The sequence below is a fragment of the Medicago truncatula genome, chromosome 6 (genome assembly GCF_003473485.1).
Source record: "Medicago truncatula cultivar Jemalong A17 chromosome 6, MtrunA17r5.0-ANR, whole genome shotgun sequence".
Taxonomy (NCBI): Eukaryota; Viridiplantae; Streptophyta; class Magnoliopsida; order Fabales; family Fabaceae; genus Medicago; species Medicago truncatula.
This window is the reverse complement of record NC_053047.1, coordinates 17,094,054-17,116,482: the sequence shown is the minus strand read 5'-3', so window position 1 is coordinate 17,116,482 and position 22,429 is coordinate 17,094,054. Positions and strand designations below refer to the sequence as shown.

Genomic DNA, 22,429 nt, shown 5'->3' with positions numbered 1-22,429 from the left:
TTAATAAGAAAATACAAACGTTTTGGTTTTTTCTGGCATTACCATTGTTTCCAAGGGAAAAAGCACTAAAAAAAGTAGTCGTGGAAGAAACGACAAAATTTTATTAATCAACGGCAATGCCGAAACAAACATGCCCTTACAGAAAATATCACTCTCGCTTTGGGCAGAGCGAGAGGATTGTTATTTTGAAAACAAAGCATTAAAGCAACAAGACACATTACTCAGAAACATGCATGATTGAAGGAATGTCAATGGCATCCCAATCCGTCGCAATGCCTCCTGGTGTAACAAATACAGGCCTGAGACCAGATCCAGTGGCTTCTTCAGAGATAGCATTAACAAACCCTGCACTGTGGAAGACTCCCGAGGAAACCCTTGATGACGGGGAGAACCCGAGACCTTCTTTACGCTTGTTCTCACAGAGCTGTATCACCTTGCCCCAACCGGCAGTCTGACCTTCCTGGATAACCTTCTGAGCATCTTTCAATGAAGCCATAGCAGCCCCAGCTTTCTTAGGCTCTGCACCTTCAATGGTCAAACCTTGGAAAGCAGTCCCTTCAGCAGACCCTGCTTCAATACAAGAGAAAGAAGTCAGCTGGCTGACTAAATATGCTTCTTCTCCATGAACGGTAACAAGCTTTCCATTCCTTATGAACTTCAACTTCTGATGTAAGGTGGAGGTTACCGCACCCGCATCGTGTATCCACGGTCTTCCCAGCAGACAACTGTAGGATGCATTAATGTCCATCACTTGGAAAGTAACCAAGAAATTCTCAGGGCCAATGGTTATTGGCAATTCTATCTCCCCCAGCACATTCTTTCGAGATCCGTCAAAAGCTTTGACCAAGAAAGTACTCCTCCTCAAAGGGGTTCCTCGGTAGCTCAGCTGATCTAGAGTTGTCTTGGGCATTACATTGAGTGAGGAACCGGTATCCACCAACACATTTGATATCATGTCTGATTTACAATTCACCGAGATGTGCAAAGCCAGATTGTGACTCTTTCCCACTTCCGGCAACTCTTCTTCACTAAACCAGAGGTTGTTGCAAGCAGTAATATTTCCCACTATGCCACCGAAACGATCTACCGTAACTTCGTGGTCAACATACGCCTGCTCCAGCACTTTCAACAAGGTATTCCTGTGAGCCTCAGAGCTTAAGAGTAATGACAAGACAGATATCTTCGAAGGAGTCTGCAGCAACTGATCAACGATCTTGTAGTCGCTCCTCTTTATTATCCTCAGAATCTCATCTAAGTTCGAATCCTCTATAGATTTGTCGGACTGGTTCACATCTGTAGCAATGGGCGAAACAACGGTTGGAGTTGCTTCTTCAACTGGTGGCGTGATTGGCGTAGCTACCTTCTTCTGAAATAACGGCGGACGGACTTTCCCGCTTCTTAGCGCTGCAGAAGTCCCTTCAGCAATATTGCTTACTGTGGCAAAGGAGGCTAGAGGCACCTCTACTCCATTTTCTATCATAGTAGCATTGTATTTGTATGGAACTGCCTTGTCCGAAACATAAGGAATTGGTCCTGGCAACCTTATCACCAAAGGCTCAGCATTCTTCTTCAAAGGTACACTCTTGACAGGCGGATCGTGAAAAACTGGCACAATCACGCAAACATCACTGACAGTCAGAAGATTATCATTCATCAAGCTTTGGATGTCGTCTTGAACAGTATGGCAACCCAAAGGATCACGGAGGCATCCTAGACACTTGGCATGATCATGGCTGAATAGAGAAGCTTTGCACAGCTTGATGTGTAGAGGTACCAGAGGAGTTACGACGTTGCGGACATCAAGTCTAGGAGCTTCCTCACACACTTCGATCATATTCACAGCGGCATGATTTGGGAGAGGATTGTCGAGGACGTGTGGGACATTATTCTCAAAAGTCAGCTTCCCTTGATCAATGAGCTTCTTCACGATATACTTCAAAGCATAACACCCCTCGACATCATGACCTAAGGCACCTTGATGAAAATCACATTTGAGATCAGACCTGAACCTTGGAGGCAACGGATCAGGTGGGGGCTTACCCTGTCTAGTCGTGCAGTGTCCTCTCTGGAGTAAAGTTGGAAGAAGCTCTGCATACAACATTGGTATAGGAGGAAAAGTTGGTCTGGTATATTGCTGCTGCTGTTGTTGTTGTTGTTGTTGTTGAACCGGCAACTGTTGTTTCATCTGTTGGGCAATTGCATTGACGGGCACTTGAGGTTGACCCGGTGGCAGGGGGTACTGATGGTAAAACGGTGGGAAGAACGGATGCTGAGAGTACGGCATATATGGATATGACGGAGGCATTTGAGCTGCATTGATAGGAGCAACGGTAGCTATTGATTGACCGGCTCCAGCTGACACCATTCCCACTTCCGTTTCTTTCTTCTTGTGGTGTCCATTACCATATCTCTTCGACGCATTCACAGAGGATTCAGCTTTCTCAAACACAATGATTCCATCCCTGACGGCTTCCTCAAGACGGGTTCCCATAGTGACCATCTCCGAAAAGTTGTTCGGGGCAGCGATGATCATCCTCTCAACATAATCTTTCTTCAAGGTCTTTAAGAATGTCTGGGTCATTTCTTCTTCATCTAAGGCAGGAGTGATACGGGCAGCTGCCCCTCTCCACCTTTGCGCATATTCCCGGAAACTTTCCTCCTTTTTCTGAGATAGGGACCTGAGAAACTCCCTATTCGGCTTCAATCGAGTGTTAAACCCGTAGTGGCTCTTGAAAGCAGTGGCTAGCTCATCAAAAGTATGGACATCATCTTTGCTCAGACTAGTATACCACTCCGCAGCGTCTTCCATCAGACTGTCTTGGAAGTAATGGATCATAAGGGAATCATTGTCCTTGTAGTTGCCCATCTTCCGGACATATTTGACAATATGATTTTGAGGACAAGTCAGCCCGTTATACTTGTCGAACTCCGGGACTTTGAACTTTTTTGGAACATCTACCTTCGATACTAAGCAGAGATCCTGGGTTTTAATGGAGTCTCCGTTTCCCCTGTTGGCCTTAATTTCCCGTCGGAGCTCTTTGGCAAGTTCTTCCATTCTCTCTTCCATAGTTCCGGTTGCGGCAATACTCCCGTGGTGCGCATCAACATGGACAAATTGAGGCACCGTATTCACAATGGGCTCGGTAACAGTTGTTGCGGCTTGAGTCAAGGCGGTACTAACAGGAGTCAAGTTTGCCCCTGAGATTGGGCCATTGTTGGTAGTACCAGAGGTGCCTGCCCCCGTATTAGCAGTATAGTACAACGGAAGTCCGTAAGGATACCCGGATGGCATGATAAAGCGGGGATCAGTTGTTACTGTAGGAGTCACATTTGCAGCTGTAGAAACTACGGGAACTGGTTGTTCCTGAGCAGCCAACAGAGCAGTCATAGCATCATGAGCTTTGGCCAATTCCTCCTTTAAAGATGCCAATTCGGTACGGAGTTGTGTGTTCTCTTCTTCCATAGCCCTTTTCTTCCTTCTGTATTCTCTGGTTCGATCAGTTCTATCAGGTTCGTAGACCCTCTGAGCACGAGCCACTTTTCACACTGCGGCAGAGGAACCAGGAGATAGTGAGCACTTGGAAGCCTTTGTGACCGATGCATGATGCATATGATGCATGATATGCAAATGTAAATGCAAAAGACTTCTTTTTTTCATCGAAGGATTTTTAAACAAATTAGAAATCTTGCAAATAATCAAAACTACATAGTATTTTCAAAAGGAAGACTTTGAAATTTCAGCAAGATAAACAAATGAAGCCCTCAAGCATAGGAAGTAGTCGGAGGATCATCGGACTCGGAATCTGAATCACAGTATCTGGCAAAGAAGTCTCGCCGTCCTCTGGCTCTCTTGGAATCCCTCATAAGCAGCTCGTCTTTCTCTTCCAATTCCCTCCGGGCCTTAGCTAGTTCTTTCTTCAACATCAGGTTCTCATGAGTCTTCTGCTCATCTCTACCATCCAAAGTCATGATTAGATTCTCGGCTTGATTGTACCGAGCTTTCCACACTTGCTTCTCACGACTCTCCATAGCTAGATGCTCCTGATACATATCCTGAGTCGTGGGAAGCAAAGGTAGAGGCATAGATGGAGTAGACGAAGACACGTATCTCATAGCTGGATAAGGCATGCCAATCTCCTCAGCTCGGTCTATCACCCACTGAGTATAAGCCTCATGAGCAACACCGGTTCTCACACCTAGATGCTTCACACTCTTCCTTCGAACCTTGGACCAAGCATCCATGAAAGCTTTCCTTTGTCCGGTAGGAGCATTCGTGTAGAAGAAGAACTCTGGAGATGTGGCGAGATTGATGGGCTTCGACTTCATAGGGAAACCAAATTGTCTCATAGCAAGCTCGGGATTGTAGTTGATTCCTCCACGAGTACCAAGAAGAGGTACATTGAGAAAGTCTCCACAACCCATAATGATTTCCTTCACTTGAGCGGCAGGAGTAAGCCAGACGACCTCATTAGGAGTGAGGGCCATAATCCGCTGCGAGTAGGACCAGTTCTCCGAGTTGTCGTGGAAGGAACTCGGAAGGTGCGAAATAAACCACCTATACAGAAGAGATATGCAGCAAAGAATATACCCACGGCCCTTGAGAGTCCTGTCATGAATGGCGTGGTAGGTATCTGCTAGCAAAGTAGGAACCGGGTTCTTGGAATGGAAGACCTCGATAGCATTCATGTCCACGAAGTTGTCGAGGTTCGGAAAGAGAATGAGCCCGTAGATAAGCAAAGCAAGAATAGCCTCGAGTGTATCCTGACGAGTAGTACTGAGATTAGCTTGCTCAAGAAGATACTTCGAAGCGAACCCCCGGATGTGAGACTTGGTAATAAGATGGTTGGAGACGTCGGAAGTCTTGAGGTAGAGATCCTTAGCAATAACCAGAGGAGTAAGAGAAGTCCCGGGACCGGTGAAAGGCGTCTTCTCGGCTATAGGTAAACCCACTAGATCGGAGTAAGCCTCGAGAGTAGGAACCAACTGGAAATCCGGGAAAGTGAAGCAACGGAAGCTCGGATCATAAAATTGCACTAGAGTGTGCACTAGCTTCTCGTCCACATCGGTTCGGAGCAAAGTAAGCAATCCCCCATACCGGAGTCGGAACCCTGTTTGACTCTTGACCTTGAGTGCCAACTCTCTCAAACTAACCAAATCCACCTCCTTGAACTTGTAGCACTTAGTCTTCTTCATACCTGTGATTATTTACAAAAATTTCCATTTGTTTAAACCCTTCGATGAATGCATGAAAAAAGTTTATGCATGAATGCATGTATGCATGATTGTGTTGTTTAGTTACAAAGAACAAGGTGGGTTGAGATTCAAAGTAGCAGGGCCACGGATGGACACGGCGTCCGGTGAACTAAGGCTTTGGATAGTAGTAACCAAGGTTCTAACACAGTTCCCAAACTGCAACCTCTCTCACATATATCATGGTAGTACAGGACGACACCCGTTCCATGATTATTTGTGAGAAGGTCTAGTTTGAGTGTAGTATCGCGTGACGACTAAAGTTTGAGACAACACTCAATTTAGCCACCGCACTACGTCCTAAAAAGGCTAGGATGGGTTTGGTAACTACGGTTCATAGCTTCGTCGAACAATTGAAAGTGAAGTGCCTAAGCATGACAACACACGCCGACAATATCACCTTCAAAATGCCTCAGCTATGTGAGATTGATCGCATAATCCAATACACGAGGCAACCCCCGGATCGAATTGTCGATTATATCTCTACCTAAACATAAGTTCACTCAGCCCGGGTATAGGACTTTTGATATTCTCACCCCACTCGTCAAATGAAAATAAACAAGTATTCACATATGTAAGCAATAAAACAAAGTGTAAATATAAACTAAGGAAAACTAGGCGCGACCCGCTAAAAAAAATATCTCCAGTGAAGTCGCCATTTCTGTTATCATGGTTTTTGGGTGCCAAGCCATTAATTGGACTTGAACCTTTCGACCGTTGATATCTCTCTTTTTCTTGGGAAGGGTAAAAGGAGAAAAACCCTTAAAAAGTTCTAGATTCGGGGGTCGTTTTCACTACGGGAAGGTGTTAGGCACCCGGAGCGATTATGGTATTCCATAAGAACCGTTCTCCTGAGTTTATTTCTACGCTTTAGTTTTATTGCTTATTTGTAAAAAGAAGGTAAGATTAGTGAAGAATGGGGGTGAGAAGAAGTAGAATTTGATTTTTATTTCGGCTTGGATGAGTTTTGACTCATTGCCTACGTACCCTTTTAAGGGATCAAAACCGTTCGTAGTTCATTCTCAAAAATGGTTTTTGTTTTTGTTGGTTGATTTTAAGTTTGAAAAGAGATTTTGAAGAATAGAGATGAGAGGCCTCAAGGGCATAAGATTTGGAAAATGTGAGGTGGAATTAATCGTTTTGCTAAATGAAGTCTAAGCATGGTTAAAGTTCATTAAAAGTTTTACTTAAGAAAATAAAAGGGAAAAGGAGTTTTGACTCCTATTTTATTTTTGCAAAAATGTTTTCAAGTGAGGTTATTTGCATATTTTGGAAAAAGCTGGATTTTCTCTAAGTGTTCAAACCTAAGCATTCATCTAATCATGCAATCCTAGCCATACATCTATGCATACAATCCTAAGCATACATCTAGGGTGAGTGTGTGCGTGTCGGTGCGTCATAGTGTCCATAGTCCATATTACAAAAATTGCCTAAATACATTCTATGGCCCCTTTGCCAAGCTACAAACCAATGATAACAAATTACACCACTAAATGAATTAAAACTTGCAAAAATAAATGCTAAGCTAAAGAAAGTGGAGGGAATGCTAAATGAAATGCATGAAACATGGAAATAAACTTGTTAGTGAAATAAAGCATAAAGAGTAGCAAGAGGCAAAAACGCACAAAATGCCACAAAGATAGTAATAAAATGGTAATAAAACCTAAAATTTTGATATGAAACCTAAGGCATTTGTAGCTTCTAATTCTCATGTTATAGCAAATTTGAAATAGTTTCTTTTATCTCAAGCTATAATCATAGGATCATTAGAAACAAGCAAGCTTAGTTTCATACCAATTTTGAGATAGAATTAGCATTTTATTATTTTCTAGAATATGCATACATTGATCATACAATCAAGGTTTCATGAATCAATCTAAAACAGCAAAATCAACATAGGATTGTAGGCATGAGCACCTCACATTAACATATCAATGATAGAATTGACAAAAAACAATCATAAGAAATAATCCAAGAAAGAATTAAAATGCCATGGATTAATCATACAAGAATTTTGCCACTTCCAATATGCAAAAATACCATAAAACATCAAGAAAATATCAAGAAGTAAGCATGGATTTTCTAGGAAATTTATCAAGATTTTTAATCAAAACATTGGTTCAAATAGCAAAGAAGAACAGTGCAAATAGCAAGACAAGAGACAGAAATACACAAGAAACCTAGGCCCAAACCAAAGCCCAAAACTACAAGGTCCGGATGCACAGGAGCCACACGATTGATCTAGGATCCTGAAACCCTAGATCAAACGGCCAGGAATCAAAGGGGAATGGACCGGTTCTGGACCGGTCCGGTTCACTGGCTATAAAAGTGAAGGGGGACCGGTTTAAATCATTTTCCACTTTCCTTTCTCTCTCTAAGTTCTTCTCTCTTCTCTCATCTCCCAACTCTCTCTAACCTCGCCGCCGGCGAGGATGAAGCTACGGCGGAGACCTTGAAGGTCCGCCGGAAACTTCATCTTCTCCGGCGAGTTCATGCAGTTTCCGGTGACCTAATTTTCCAGATTTCAAAGATTCTTGCATATTTTGATTCGTCCTTTAACCCTAAACACGAATCCAGCAGTTATTTTTTCAAATACAGTTTGAAACGATGTAGATCTGGAAATTTGTCGTACGACTTTGAAATTGATTTTGATCTTTTTGAAATAAAACGTTTAGATCCTTGAAGATCTACATCGTTTCGTTGTTCGCTGCTCTTCTGGTACTCGTTCTTGCTTTCAAAGCTTTGATCCTTACGGATCTAGGTTTTGATGTTTACGGTTATAGTTTTCTCTCTGAATTCTGGAAATTTTGATCTTCTTTCTTACGTGATTTTTTACAGGTTTAAACTATGATACTATTTGTTGAAAAGAGGTTCTGAGTTTTACCTGAGTTTTTTATGGAGATTCTGTTGAGTTTCTTCGGAAACGCTTGGATTTGGCTTTTGCTTGTTGATTTCCGGTTTTGAAACTGAAAATAAATCAGTGATTCTTCTTCTTCTTCATCGGTCCAGATTCTACTTCTTTCCTTCTTCTTTTCACGCTCTCGAATTCTTCGTGATCGGTGCTGGAGTTCGTCAATGGCGAATTCTCACCTTGGATTGCGAAGAAACTCAATTCGATGATGAAGATTCGATGCGGAATCTCTGAGAATTGCAAAAAATCTTGTTGATTCTGTACTGATTTGTAATATTCTGTGTTGATTTCTGTTGATTTGAGTTGATTTGGATTGATTTGGATTGATTTGGAGTTGGTTCAGAAACGGTTAGGGTTTGAATGTTCTTGATGATTCTGGAAAATTGTTAAGCTTTTGATCTTTGAGAATGGGAAAGAAAATTGGAAAGTGTTTGTGATGTGGCGTGTAATTATTGCTTCTGAAATCTGACTTAATGCTTTTATAGCTGACATGTGTGCATTGGAACCAATAGGAAAAGGACACCTGGACCTGGAGAAAAAATGGCACGGCTTTGGCCAAAAAAAGAAATTTGGACCTTTCTGTAAAAACAAAGAAATTGAGGACTAAACTGCAAAAATTAAAAAAAGGCTTGAAATGAAATAAAAAAACAGTTTGGACAAAATGCAGTTTTGGGACCTCAATTGAGGGACCAAAATGCAATTAAAAATAAAATTTGAATAAAAAACGTAATTTGACCAAACTTAAAGTGAAACAAAAATAAAATTGACAAAACGGACTAAAACGAACCAATGACCTAAATGAGGTACTTCAAAGTAACCTCTCTATGCCAAAATTTTGTGTGAAATGACCAAAATGCCCCTAGGGCTAAAAATGACCTAAACAGAATCAAATTGACTTGACACTGACTCGGATGCAAGTTTGAAATGAATTTGATAAGGCTTACTGATGAAACGTTAAAAAAACAATCTGAAAAGACTCGGAGACAGTCACAAGGATGAAAATGGGTCCCACTGCAGGAAATGACCAAAATACCCTTCTGTATGACTTTTTGCAAATTTTGAAATAAACTGTAGAAAAAGCAATGTAATGATTCAGAGACACTTTTGAATGACTTACAAGACAAGTAAAGACATTTTGAAAAGTTTTATGCAAGAAAAACATAGGTAAAATTGTGATTGAAAATACTGCGAGGCAGAGACAATTTGAACTGTGCAGTTGAAATTTGATAACTGACAAAGTTTGCAATGAAATTGGGCCCAGTATTTTTAGGTCCAAAAACAGGGTATAACATATCTTATCAACTTTCTCTGTGAAAAAGGTAATTTGATCCGAATGTCAGATTTTTCAACACAAAGTTCATTCTAACGAAGGTCTATTATTTTTATATCGAAACAAAATTCGTAGATTTCTCCTTTTAGATCGTAAACATTGCTATGGCTATAAAGTCTCGTTTTTTATCGGGTCGCCGAGTTCAGAGCCTTAAAAAGGTTGACCCAGTTTGGGCGGTCGCTCAATACTTCTTCTTTATCGGGCCGCCGAGTTCAGAGCCTGAAAAAAGTTGACCCAGTTTGGGCGGTCACTCGATACTTCTTCTTTATCGGGCCGCCGAGTTCAGAGCCTTAAAAAGGTTGACCCAGTTTGGGCGGTCCCTCGATACTTCTTCTTTATCGGGCCGTCGAGTTCAGAGCCTTAAAAAGGTTGACCCAGTTTGGGCAGTCACTCGATACTCTCATGGGTGGTATTTATAGCCTTCTATGGGCTTGGGTTTTGGTTGCTTAATCTCCAAGTAGTAGGGGTATTTAGGTATATAGGGCGGTTTCTAGAAGGTTCTAGAGGTCCAGTAAGGCGGCTTTCTGGGAAATACGCGTCTTGGGCCTTTGGGCTTTCTTCAAGGGTGTTAAGCCCTTCTTGAGAGGTCCAAGAAGCCCTTTTGGAGGTCTTTTAGGTCCTTAGGAATATTATGACTGTCTAGCTCAAAATAAACAAGCTATCACAATTAGGCCAATATAATTGTACAATCACCTTTGGACAGAATGCACAAACTAGGGCAAAGCCTAGGTCAAAACCTTAGATAAGTTAATCAATGAGCATGTATTGAATTTGGGAAATTGTCACCTTTGGGCAGACAAGTTCCTTAGTTCAAAACATTCTCCAATAACTTTATCCCAAATCAATTTTTAATTGTAAAATGCAATAACCACCTTTGGGAAGGAAACTACATGTTACGATTAAAAACATTCCTCAAATTACAAAAAGTAATTTCATCAATCAATCAATAGAGACGGTCCCACTTTGATGGTAACGGCCTATATCAACGCATGAAATTCTTTTGCATAGGAATCAATAACTCTTGTCAAAATTGGACACAGAAAAAATATGCATCATTTAAATGCATCTAAACTGGTCAATATTGTTTCAATTTGTATTCATCATAATTTTGTTTGATACAATGCGGTAGAATAGTAGGTTAAAAGCACATAAAATAAAATCAACATATAATTATGTGTTATCTTTTGGAAGAGTACTATTACCGCTAAACTCATAATCTCATTAACAAGTAATGATTTAAATCAATTACCTACGCAGCGGAAATATGAGACTTGAATTTCACTACTATTGAGGATAAAAGACAAAATAGTCACAAAATATATCTAAGAAAAGACTATAATATCATCAATGTCTCCATGATAAACAAAAGAGTATTCACCAACAAATAATATTTGTTTCTCATATTTAGATAATTGACATGTAAGATTGTCCCACTTGATATAGAATAATAGTTGGGTTATCAATCCAAGGCTTTTGAAAATATTTAAACAAATATTCAACTATATTCTCTATCACACAATGGTCATGTCGATTAATATTACACCAATATGATATGCTCATCCCCTAAATTATAAAGGAACGCGTGTAATCAAATTCAATAAAAGAATTTAAATTAATTAAATCATGACTAACCTCAAAAAGTATAATCAATTCTCCTTGTATGCAGAGTCATTAAGTTTCGATGACCGAAAGAAAGTTCCGCAATATTGTCGTCTCAATTGGTTCATAATTTAACAACAAACTATAATACCAAAAGAAAGACTCCAATAATATATCAATACAATACAAGGATAATATTTTCAATTGCTTTCAAAATTGCTCAAAAATTATCTTTTAAGATATTACACAAGTGAGCATTCAAATAAGAACAAGGCAACATAGAATTTATACTATAAATTCATATACACAAATATTTGGTGCTATTGACAAAATTGAGTCTAAAGTAATTTCACAATTACAACACTTTAATATAAAAATTCACTTCTGTAAAAGAGATTTGCACAAATAATATTTTAGACTCACATCCTTGAGAATATATGTCTAAAAAACAAAGGATTTTACATATTTCACAAAATAAAATTTATTCCCATAAATAAAAATATGAAATCAAATTTGGAAATTATTCCCAATCAAATTACTTTATTTTCAAAGCAAATCAATCCACCAAAATCAAATCAAATCCATTTTGAATATGCAAACTTTGATCCATAAAATATTTATTAATCATGGTGTTTCCTTCCGGGTTTGAGATAAAATTAAAGTAAGCTTGTCGGAATATTCATATGGTGATCATGTCAATGTTTACACATATTAGATGCACATATACAATGAATCACAACCATGATGTAAATTTTGTTTCAAAAACCGCAAACCTGATGGCAACAGAAATAGGCATAAAATCAATTTGCAGTAACAACTACAACATCAAAAGAAGTAGCACAAAAGATACATTGTAAATTTGAACATAACTACTCAAAATTGTTTCAAGATCCAAACATACAATTGCAATTCAATCATAATAACCATATTCTTAAAAGCAAATTCAATTTATGAAAATGAAACTGACAAACATATTTTGAATCAAAATCAAATATAAAGATTTCTTTAAAAATATGGTATAATTTGTTCCAAAACGAAAACATGTATTCACCATTCAAAACAAAACAAATATTTGTCAGATAAATCGGTGCAAATTTTTAAGAAAGAATTGCTTTCATATCACCCTTTCTACATAACAAACTGAAAAATTATAATCAAAGTTGTAAGCACAACAATGCAACTTGCAATTTTCCAAAAGAGTCACAATCGTCTATGAATTTATTATCTGAAAAAAATTCAATGACACACCTGTGCAGACCGAAAATTTTCTATACTACAATATGCAAGTAACACAAAATTGGATCAATGCACAATTAGTCCAAATAATGCTCAATGCATACACGTATAAATAAATAATGGATTTGATTTGAATGGAAACAATAAAGAATCCAACCAAATAAAATGCATTAGCCAATGAACTATTGACAGATAGACAATTTAAGAATCCAACGCAATTTAAATTAGGATTAGTGCTTGTCTCGTTGATTTTTATGGCAAACCAAAATTGGTCACGCTTACATACAAAAAAAAATAAAAATCATGAAGAACGAAAAAACTTATATAGCATACATGCACATAAACCGAAGACATATATGAATCGGAAGGCTGAATACTGTAAATTGTTATGAACACATGTATCAATGCTAGTTATTGGCATCAACAACACGTAATGCATCACATATAAAAATCTATCTATGCGATACAGTCCAAAAACATTTGATTTTAGGGTTCTAAATCAATACACATGTAAGAATTAATTATCGACATCGAGTTATTATATGAAATTAGAACACACTTACTTGTAAACCATGATTACTGGATTCGCCGAGATTTGAGACAAGAGTCTTCCTTTGCCTTTCACATGCTTCGGACTTAGGGTTTTCAATGGGGCAAACCAAGCAGAATAGTGAGAGTGATGGCAAAGGGGACCTAACCTCTCTAATTATAACCGTGCAATCTAGGTACCACCCATCATGGGCCTAGTGATTGCGTCTACACTATGTTTCTACACAAATCAAATTAAGTGCCCAAAAAGCTCATTATCTACTGATCACTTTTATTAGGGCATAAACATACATCAGTCCGTTTTTATTAAAACCAAAACCAACAATTGATTGTAGCCCACAAAATATTAGAAGAAATTCTAACAGATTTTTGTAAAAGGTACCACATTTTTATGTGCAAATATCATTCCTCTTAAATAAAAAAACTCACATTATCCAATGCAAATATCATTCTCGTTAGGTCGTTCTTTCTAAGCTCTAGCTAGGTCGTTTTCGTCCATCACCTTTTTTGCTATGTGCACATGCTCAAAGGTTTTGTGTACCTAATAGTGGAGATGAGATGAACTGACAAGTAGATTAAAATAAAAAAGTTTTTAACCTAATATCTTTCTCCTCTCTTCTTAGAACATGTTCCTTCGATGAAACTGATTAATCAATGTGAAAATAATATTGGTCCCTAAAAAAAAAAAACTCAAGGATGAAAATGGTGGTTCCATCTAATAATATGAATGGCAGGAAAGCCATGAGAGAGGGTAAAATATGCATGTCTTCTCATTAACTTTTGCAACAAACTTCCTACTAAACTAAATAGTAACTAATGAGCTACTTTATAATTTGGAATTATATGAGAATGACAATAAGAGACTTTTTTTTTTAATGGCAATATATAATATTATAAATAATAAATCGAGTCAAATATACAAACAATTAGGATTCGCAGAAAAACTGCAAATTCAAAATCGAAAATAGAAAAGACACCACCCCACCAACACCAAAGAAAGAGGGTAATACCAAAAAGTATGTTTACATGTTGGAATTGGAATAAGAGAGTAATACCAAAATATTTGTAGCTCATTGGAAATCCTAAATGGCAGAACAAAAGTTGCAAAGATAAATAAATAAATTGTGTTAATGGATATTATGAGAAACCGAAAATTTACAATTTAATGGAGTATATGTAATTACACATATATGGACCACATCTTTAAGAAAAACATATATGTACCGACAAGTTAGTCCTGATAGGTTTATCTGTAAATCTTAATCTTATCTATATATATTAATGGTCTTTTTAATAAGTAAGCAGAGTTATAGACTCTGACGAACGATCTAACATGTTTCCACCGAAAATGACAACAACTTATTTAATAAATAAGGTTTGAAACCAAATAATGTATCATATTTAACTAAATAGTACACTTGTGCAATAATATTTCACCTAAAAAAATGTACACTAATAAATAAGTTTTTGCCATCACCGACTAAATAGTAAGCTCAATTTATTCTCACGACAACCTCTCACCCAATTCCCATTGAAATTTAAAACAACCTTTAATTTCGAAATGGTGGTTGTATAGGTCTTACAAGAGGCCCCAATGTATGGTGGTTGTATGGTTTAAAGTATTTATTAGAGGACCCGTGTGTTGTGCATGGCCATTCAACCCCTTTAAGTTAAATGATAATTTCAACTCTACAATTTTTAGGTTAAACCGCTTTAGCCTAGTACTCCCTCAGTCCCGCAATAGATGATCCATTTGAAAATGTGTAATTTTGACCTAACTTACTTTGACCGTATTTTTCTACTAATATATAAAGATAAATAATATCATATAAGATGTCGTTAGATTTGTTTTGATGAGTATTTTTAAAATATCAAATTTTCATATTTTTTTTATAATATATTATTCAAGATATTTAAGCTCAAAGTTATGTATTGACATACGTAATAAGGTCAACTGTGTAAAGTATTATAGGACAGAGGGAGTAATATTTTCCAGCAAAAATTTGCCAAACCTAACCTTTTGTAAAAAAAAAAAAAAAAAAAAAGTATTCATTGCAAACAAGTACATGTATTGTTTCCTTCAAAAACATTTTTTAAGTTCGTTAAATCAATTTAAGCGATACATTTGAAAGAGAACAACTTTTTTTCCAATTTTATTTTTTCCCCTTCATTGCCATGTACCTTCACAACATGTTTATACCACAAGAAAAAGTTCAAACCCCTTACTTGCTTAATGTTTTCGAGCCCATTATCACTCAGACGAATCAGATGTTTGTTCTAATAAATATTAGACGACCCATTTAAAGAATCATATTAACGAAATAAAAATGTTTCAAATTAAGTGTTACTTTTTTTTGTTTTTTTAATCTTTGCAATTCTATCTCAAAATCATACTCTTTCACTACGCTTCTCTGTAAATACTTGTATTTTTGTTGTCTATAGATGAAGTGACAAACATACCCTCAAACTCACATAAACAACTTTGAATTCCGTTCAAACATGAATGAAGGTGTTCAGCCTAATAACATCAACATTTCTATAGTTATCACTCAATTATAATTTACACAACTACTATCTTCAACTAATTTACAACTTTTCTTAATAGTTACAAAATATCATAAAGTGACACGCATTATCAATATGAGACAAAGAAAGTATCTAAAAATGAGACATGAGCTACAATTTCATTAAATTTAAATGCGTATGATATTCAAATAAACAAATCAACACATCTCTGTCATCTTGTACCAAAATTTAATATAATATAACCAAAAAAAAACATTTTTTTTTATCTTACAACAAAAAGTTGACGACAAAAAACAAAACCGAATTTGATTTTTCATTTCATATACCTTCCATTATATTTTATTACTGAAAAATCTATGTTGTCGAATTACGTTCTATGATCTGTAACACTAGGATTTGGGGTTTGTCGTTTGATTATGATTCTTGGAGTTAAAATTTTGAAATTTTGATTTATTTTACCATGGTGTTGAGAACTTAATTTGTTTCATTTGAAATTGATGAACAATTGTGGTGCTGAATTATGATCTATGTTTCATGAATAATGAAATGTCGAGTATGTGTGACACTTGTATTATTTAATAATCTAAATTCGGGGTCGTAGGGTGTTGCAGCGGTGATGTATGAAAAAATATATGTTGAAAGAAATAACTCCTAAAACGAATTTTTGTTTTCTCATGTTTTATTTTTTCTGTTGTTAATTTTGGTCGATTGGTTTGACTCTTCAAAACAAAAATACTGATGTGGTAGAGTTCTTGCTAGCTACATTTACAACAAAGTAGAAAAGTCTTTGATTTAACAATTAAACCAAAACCATGCATAAACACAGGAGCTGTTATGAAAACTTAACCTTAAGGTGGACTTCATACACCGGGGCCTCTATTAAGACCTATACAACCACCATTTCAAAATTAAAGGTTGCATCAACTTTCAAAGTGAAGTGGGTGAGAGGTACTATTTAGTCGGTGATGGCAAAAACTTATCTATTAATTTACACTTTTTTAGGTGAAATATTATTGCACATATATACTAGGGTTAATAGTGTTTTACCCCTGTAATATAAGTTATTTCCGGTTTTACCTCCTGTAAAATATTTTCTTTGGATCTCGTCCTTGTAATTTGAAGATTTTTTATTTTGGACCTTCATGAATTTTGACAGTACAAAATCGAAGATATGGTAGGGGGTAAACCGAAATTTGCTCAAATTAACAAGGGGGTAAACCGAAATTTTTTCAAATTACAAGGGGGTAAACCTAAATTTGCTCAAATTACAGGGGATGAAATTCAAAAAAAATATTTTACAGGGGGAAAACCGGAAATGACCTATATTACAGAGGGTAAAATACTATTAACCCTATATACTTTTTAGTTAAATATGATAGATTATTTGGTTTCAAAACTTATTTATTGAAGGGAAATGTTAACAACTGCTCCTAAAACACTCTTTAAGGATCAATATTTTTTCATTATGTATTATTATTAATAATGTTGTTTGAAGTCTCACATTGCTGAATTTAAAGTAATAATCAAGTCCATTTAACCATTACTTTCTCCTGTAAGTTGATTGAATAAAAAAAATGCTAACAATACCTTTGAAAGAGAACAACTTTTCTACTCAGTGTAAGTTCATGTTGTTTTTCCAAATTTGTTTTTTCCCCTTCATTGCCATGTACCTTAACAACATGTTTTTTCCCTGCTGTCATTAACTTTTCCTCACTGTCATGCACTAAATATTTTTGACAAGTTGCATCAGAACTGCAACCACCGATTTAATAAATAGCCCATGAAAACAAATAATAACGCATATTCAACTTCCAAAAGCAAAGTCTATCTCCAAACCAAACCTTGTTTCATTTCTGTTCTCATACCTACAAAATGGCTGAAGCTTTACTTGGAATCGTGATAGAAAACCTCGGATCTTTTGTTCGAGAGGAGATTGCATCCTTTTTGGGTGTTGGAGAATTGACCCAAAGGCTATCTGGAAATCTCACTGCAATTCGTGCTGTACTAAAAGATGCTGAAAAGAAGCAAATAACAAACGATCTTGTGAGGAACTGGCTGCAAAAACTGGGTGACGCTGCTTATGTACTTGATGATATATTGGATGAATGTTCAATAACTTCAAAAGCACATGGAGGCAACAAGTGCATCACTAGTTTTCATCCTATGAAGATTTTGGCTCGTCGTAACATTGGAAAGAGGATGAAGGAGGTTGCTAAAAGGATTGATGATATTGCTGAAGAAAGGATCAAGTTTGGATTTCAACTGGTGGGAGTCACAGAGGAGCAGCAACGAGGAGATGATGAATGGCGCCAAACTATTTCTACTGTCACCGAACCGAAAGTATATGGAAGAGACAAAGATAAAGAGCAGATTGTAGAGTTTCTTCTAAATGCTAGCGACAGTGAAGAACTCTCTGTCTGTTCCATTGTTGGTGTTGGCGGACAAGGAAAAACAACACTCGCTCAAATGGTCTTCAATGATGAAAGGGTAAAAACACATTTTGACTTGAAAATATGGGTGTGTGTTTCGGATGATTTCAGTTTACTGAAAATTTTAGAGTCCATCATAGAAAACACCATTGGAAAAAACCTAGATCTCTTGTCTTTAGAGTCAAGGAAAAAAAAGGTTCAAGATATTTTGCAAAACAAAAGGTATTTGCTTGTTCTTGATGATGTTTGGAGTGAAGACCAAGAGAAATGGAATAAGTTAAAGTCTTTGTTGCAACTTGGAAAGAAAGGTGCATCAATTTTGGTCACTACCAGACTTGAGATTGTTGCATCCATCATGGGAACTAAGGTTCATCCTTTAGCACAGTTATCTGATGATGACATCTGGTCGTTGTTCAAACAACATGCTTTTGGAGCAAATAGAGAAGGGCGTGCAGATCTTGTGGAAATAGGCCAAAAGTTAGTGAGAAAATGTGTGGGTTCACCTCTTGCTGCTAAAGTATTGGGAAGCCTTTTACGCTTTAAAAGCGATGAACATCAATGGATTTCTGTGGTGGAAAGTGAGTTTTGGAATTTAGCTGATGATAACCATGTCATGTCTGCTTTGAGACTGAGCTACTTTAACTTGAAATTGTCATTGAGGCCATGTTTTACTTTTTGTGCTGTTTTTCCTAAGGATTTTGAAATGGATAAGGAAGAACTCATTAAACTTTGGATGGCTAATGGACTTGTTATATCTAGAGGAAACTTACAGATGGAGCATGTTGGTAATGAGGTATGGAATGAATTATATCAAAGGTCATTTTTTCAAGAAGTCGAATCAGATTTAGTAGGTAACATTACATTTAAAATGCATGATTTAGTCCATGATTTAGCTCAGTCTATTATGGGAGAAGAATGTGTCTCTTGTGATGTTTCAAAGTTGACTAATTTGCCAATTAGAGTTCACCATATCAGCCTGTGTGATAACAAATCAAAAGATGACTACATGATTCCCTTCCAAAAAGTTGATTCCTTGCGAACTTTCCTTGAGTATACGCGACCTTGCAAGAATTTAGATGCGTTTCTATCAAGCACTCCTCTCCGAGCTTTATGTATAAGTTCTTATCAACTCTCGTCATTGAAGAATTTAATACATTTGAGGTACTTGGTTCTTTACGGAAGTGATATCACAACCTTGCCTGCGTCTTTTTGTAAACTTCAAAAATTGCAAACACTTAAACTTCTAAGTTGTTATTTTTTATCTAGTTTTCCAAAACAATTCACAAAATTGCAGGACCTTCGACATCTCATTATTAAAAGTTGTCCATCATTGAAATCAACTCCTTTTAAAATTGGGGAGTTAACTAGTCTCCAAACATTGAACTATTTCATAGTTGGTTTAGAAACTGGGTTTGGTTTAGCAGAGCTACACAACTTACAATTAGGAGGCAAGCTATACATCAAAGGCCTTGAGAATGTGTCAATTGAGGAGGATGCTAGAAAAGCTAATTTGATTGGCAAGAAAGACTTAAATCGCTTATATTTGTCATGGGATCATTCAAAAGTTAGTGGTGTTCATGCTGAGCGAGTACTTGAAGCTCTTGAGCCCCATTCAGGACTTAAGCATATTGGGGTGGATGGTTATATGGGAACACAATTTCCTCGTTGGATGAGAAATACTTCTATTCTAAGAGGTTTAGTTAGTATTATTCTCTATGACTGTAAAAACTGCAGGCAGCTTCCTCCATTTGGTAAATTACCATGTTTAGATATTCTTTATGTATCTGGAATGAGAGATATAAAGTACATTGATGATGATTTGTATGAACCTGCGACTGAGAAGGCTTTTACGTCATTGAAAAAGTTGACTTTGAAAGGCTTACCAAATTTAGAGAGGGTTTTGGAAGTCGAAGGAGTAGAGATGCTACCACAACTTTTAAATTTAGATATAAGAAATGTCCCCAAACTTACATTGCCACCCCTTGCATCTGTTAAATCACTTTTTGCTAAAGGAGGAAATGAAGAGTTATTGAAGTCTATTGTTAACAACAGTAATCTTAAGTCACTTTCCATATCTGAATTTTCCAAACTCATTGAATTACCTGGTACGTTTGAATTCGGCACTCTTAGTGCATTAGAATCTCTTACAATTCACTGCTGTAATGAAATCGAGTCATTATCAGAGCACTTATTGCAAGGTTTGAGGTCTCTTCGAACTTTGGCCATTCATGAATGTGGTAGATTTAAATCCCTTTCCGACGGTATGAGACACCTAACTTGTCTTGAGACACTTGAAATCTATAACTGCCCACAGTTAGTTTTTCCACATAACATGAACAGTCTAACTTCCCTCCGTCGACTGGTACTCTCGGATTGTAATGAAAACATACTAGATGGCATAGAAGGCATCCCCTCACTGCAAAGTTTGTCTCTGTATTATTTTCCTTCACTAACATCCTTGCCAGACTGTTTGGGTGCCATCACTTCTCTTCAGACATTACACATTCAGGGATTTCCAAAGTTAAGTTCACTACCAGACAACTTTCAGCAACTCCAAAACTTGCAAAAGTTAAGAATTTGTGGTTGCCCTAAGTTGGAGAAGAGATGCAAGAGAGGAATAGGTGAAGATTGGCATAAGATAGCTCACATTCCTGATTTGCCATCTTTTGAAGAAACAACAAAGCCAACAATTTGTGGTAATTTACTTTAATTTAACGAATCCCTTTATTTGATTCCTTTGTCTTTTGTGTTACTATAATATCAAATCAGATGGTGTGATTATAGACTTATTATATTGAACAATGTGTGCAGATAATATCTTATCAGCATGGAAGAAGCAATTTTGGGACCGGATGGTTGAAAGGAGTCATTTTGACTGGATGGTTGAAAACGAGCATAGAGAAATAGATGTATAACGCTGTTGTCTTCATTCTTACGTGTTGTCACCGGTAATTTTATACGTGTTTTTATTTTTAATTTGCAAATGAAACATTATATTTTTTTATGAAACAATCTAGAACCAACTATACCCTTTCAATTCATACTCGCTTCCACCCAAATCATAAGAAGGAAAAATATTATTTCACACTTATTAAAAAAACTTAAACATAGTAGTTTATAATATAGTTTATTGTGTTATCTTTAGAATAAGTTTCATAGAAAGAGTTAAAATCAATTTTCATTAGTTATACAGAAAATGAAAGGGAGAGCAAAATGAATGCAATTTGCATTTAATTTCTCATTGAAAAATATGATTTTTTGAAAATTAGCTTTTTTAGTAAGAGACGTTGCATTTACTAAAGTGTGACTACATATAGGAAGCTAGAAATGTTTTCTACCAAAAGGGATAGAGCCTGTATTGAAGTAGAAAAAGTTGTTTAATTAAATGGAAGTTAGTGATTTGTACCTAAATCCAATTATTTTGATGTAGCAGAAGAAATTGTAGACTCATGGACATCTTTCTCAAGCTTCATCATCTGGATGTTCTTCACAACATCTTACTCACTCATTGGAAGGAATGAATAATCGACTTTTTCGTGCATTTGACTGTTTCTTTGTAGTTAACAACTTCCTTTATGCTTAGAATGAATCTTTTTAGTTTTAACTGCAACTTTTTAACACAAGTATTGGTTTGTAAGGTTACTGGGTAGTGATTTGGATGGGAGAGAACCAAGCTCTCGAAACTTAGTGAAACCATGTCTGTTTTCTATGTAATATTTCAATTATGCAGCAGTGTAAATGTTTGTATTCATTGTCCGTTTGAGACCAATTTCTTTAGAGTTTCATCAATAAAATCATTGTTATTCAGTGAACTTATCAATTTGTAGTAGCAAAGATATTTGATTAGCCCATTTACACATCTATAAAATCACATATTTTTCGAGAGTACGTTGATAATATTTTATAATTTTTATAACTTTCTCTCTTCAAAAGACGACATTGTAACCTCACGGATGGAGAACAACTGAGTAGCTGACAATGTCTAATTTCACTGATAGAGAACACTGTCTGGAATCTCATTATAAAGCATTGAAATATTTTAGCCATTCCAAACTCTAACATTCTTGGACAAAAAGGAAGGCGTATATTTGCCTTCACGTTTCTTTGTATTATGTGTAGTTTAGAATCTTCGAGCAATTCCTTCAACTATGTTAAAACACTATTCCCAATCTTACATCTGTTGTTTAAATGGATGAGAACTATCTAATAGACCGAGATATTTTCTTGAGTGACAGTTGTTTGTTACTGTGACAAGTTTTTGAAAATCAAACAATGTTAGGTACTCGATTCCGATACTACTTAGGTCTTCAATCTTGCCCTCACTATAAATTTGCATATCTGTTATGGTTAGTGACATAACTGCTGAAACCTGCCTAATTACTTCCATTACCAAAACAAGTAAAGAAAGTTAAATGCAAAAGTTCAATCATGGCATGGCTAGAAATTTGATAACCAACTATAGGTTATATATTATATTCTTTCTTTGGATGATAAAGAATAATCTAGTATAGCTTATAAAACTTGTCTATTAAAAACATCATTTCTGATTTTTTTCAAAATATTGGTGATCAAAAGTAAACAAAAGCCAATCGGATATAC

The 22,429-nt window shown here is 36.4% G+C and overlaps 1 protein-coding gene across 4 annotated transcripts; it reads left to right on the top strand.

Annotated features, from left to right (window-relative positions):
• Positions 1–17,098: 17,098 nt before the first annotated feature.
• Positions 17,099–21,642, top strand: LOC11440624 (putative disease resistance protein RGA4). Of its 4 annotated transcripts, none has more exons than XM_003619251.3 (3): positions 17,100–20,526; positions 20,642–20,778; positions 21,264–21,642. In XM_003619251.3, exons 1-2 carry the CDS (start codon positions 17,274–17,276, stop codon positions 20,743–20,745), a joined length of 3,357 nt encoding a protein of 1,118 aa, XP_003619299.1. In that variant the 5' UTR covers positions 17,100–17,273; the 3' UTR covers positions 20,746–20,778; positions 21,264–21,642. The 4 variants fall into 4 exon arrangements, with proteins under 4 accessions (XP_039683089.1, XP_039683088.1, XP_003619299.1 ...); XM_024785684.2 differs by having other exon boundaries at positions 21,261–21,642; XM_039827155.1 differs by lacking the exon at positions 20,642–20,778 and having other exon boundaries at positions 17,099–20,526.
• Positions 21,643–22,429: the final 787 nt, after the last annotated feature.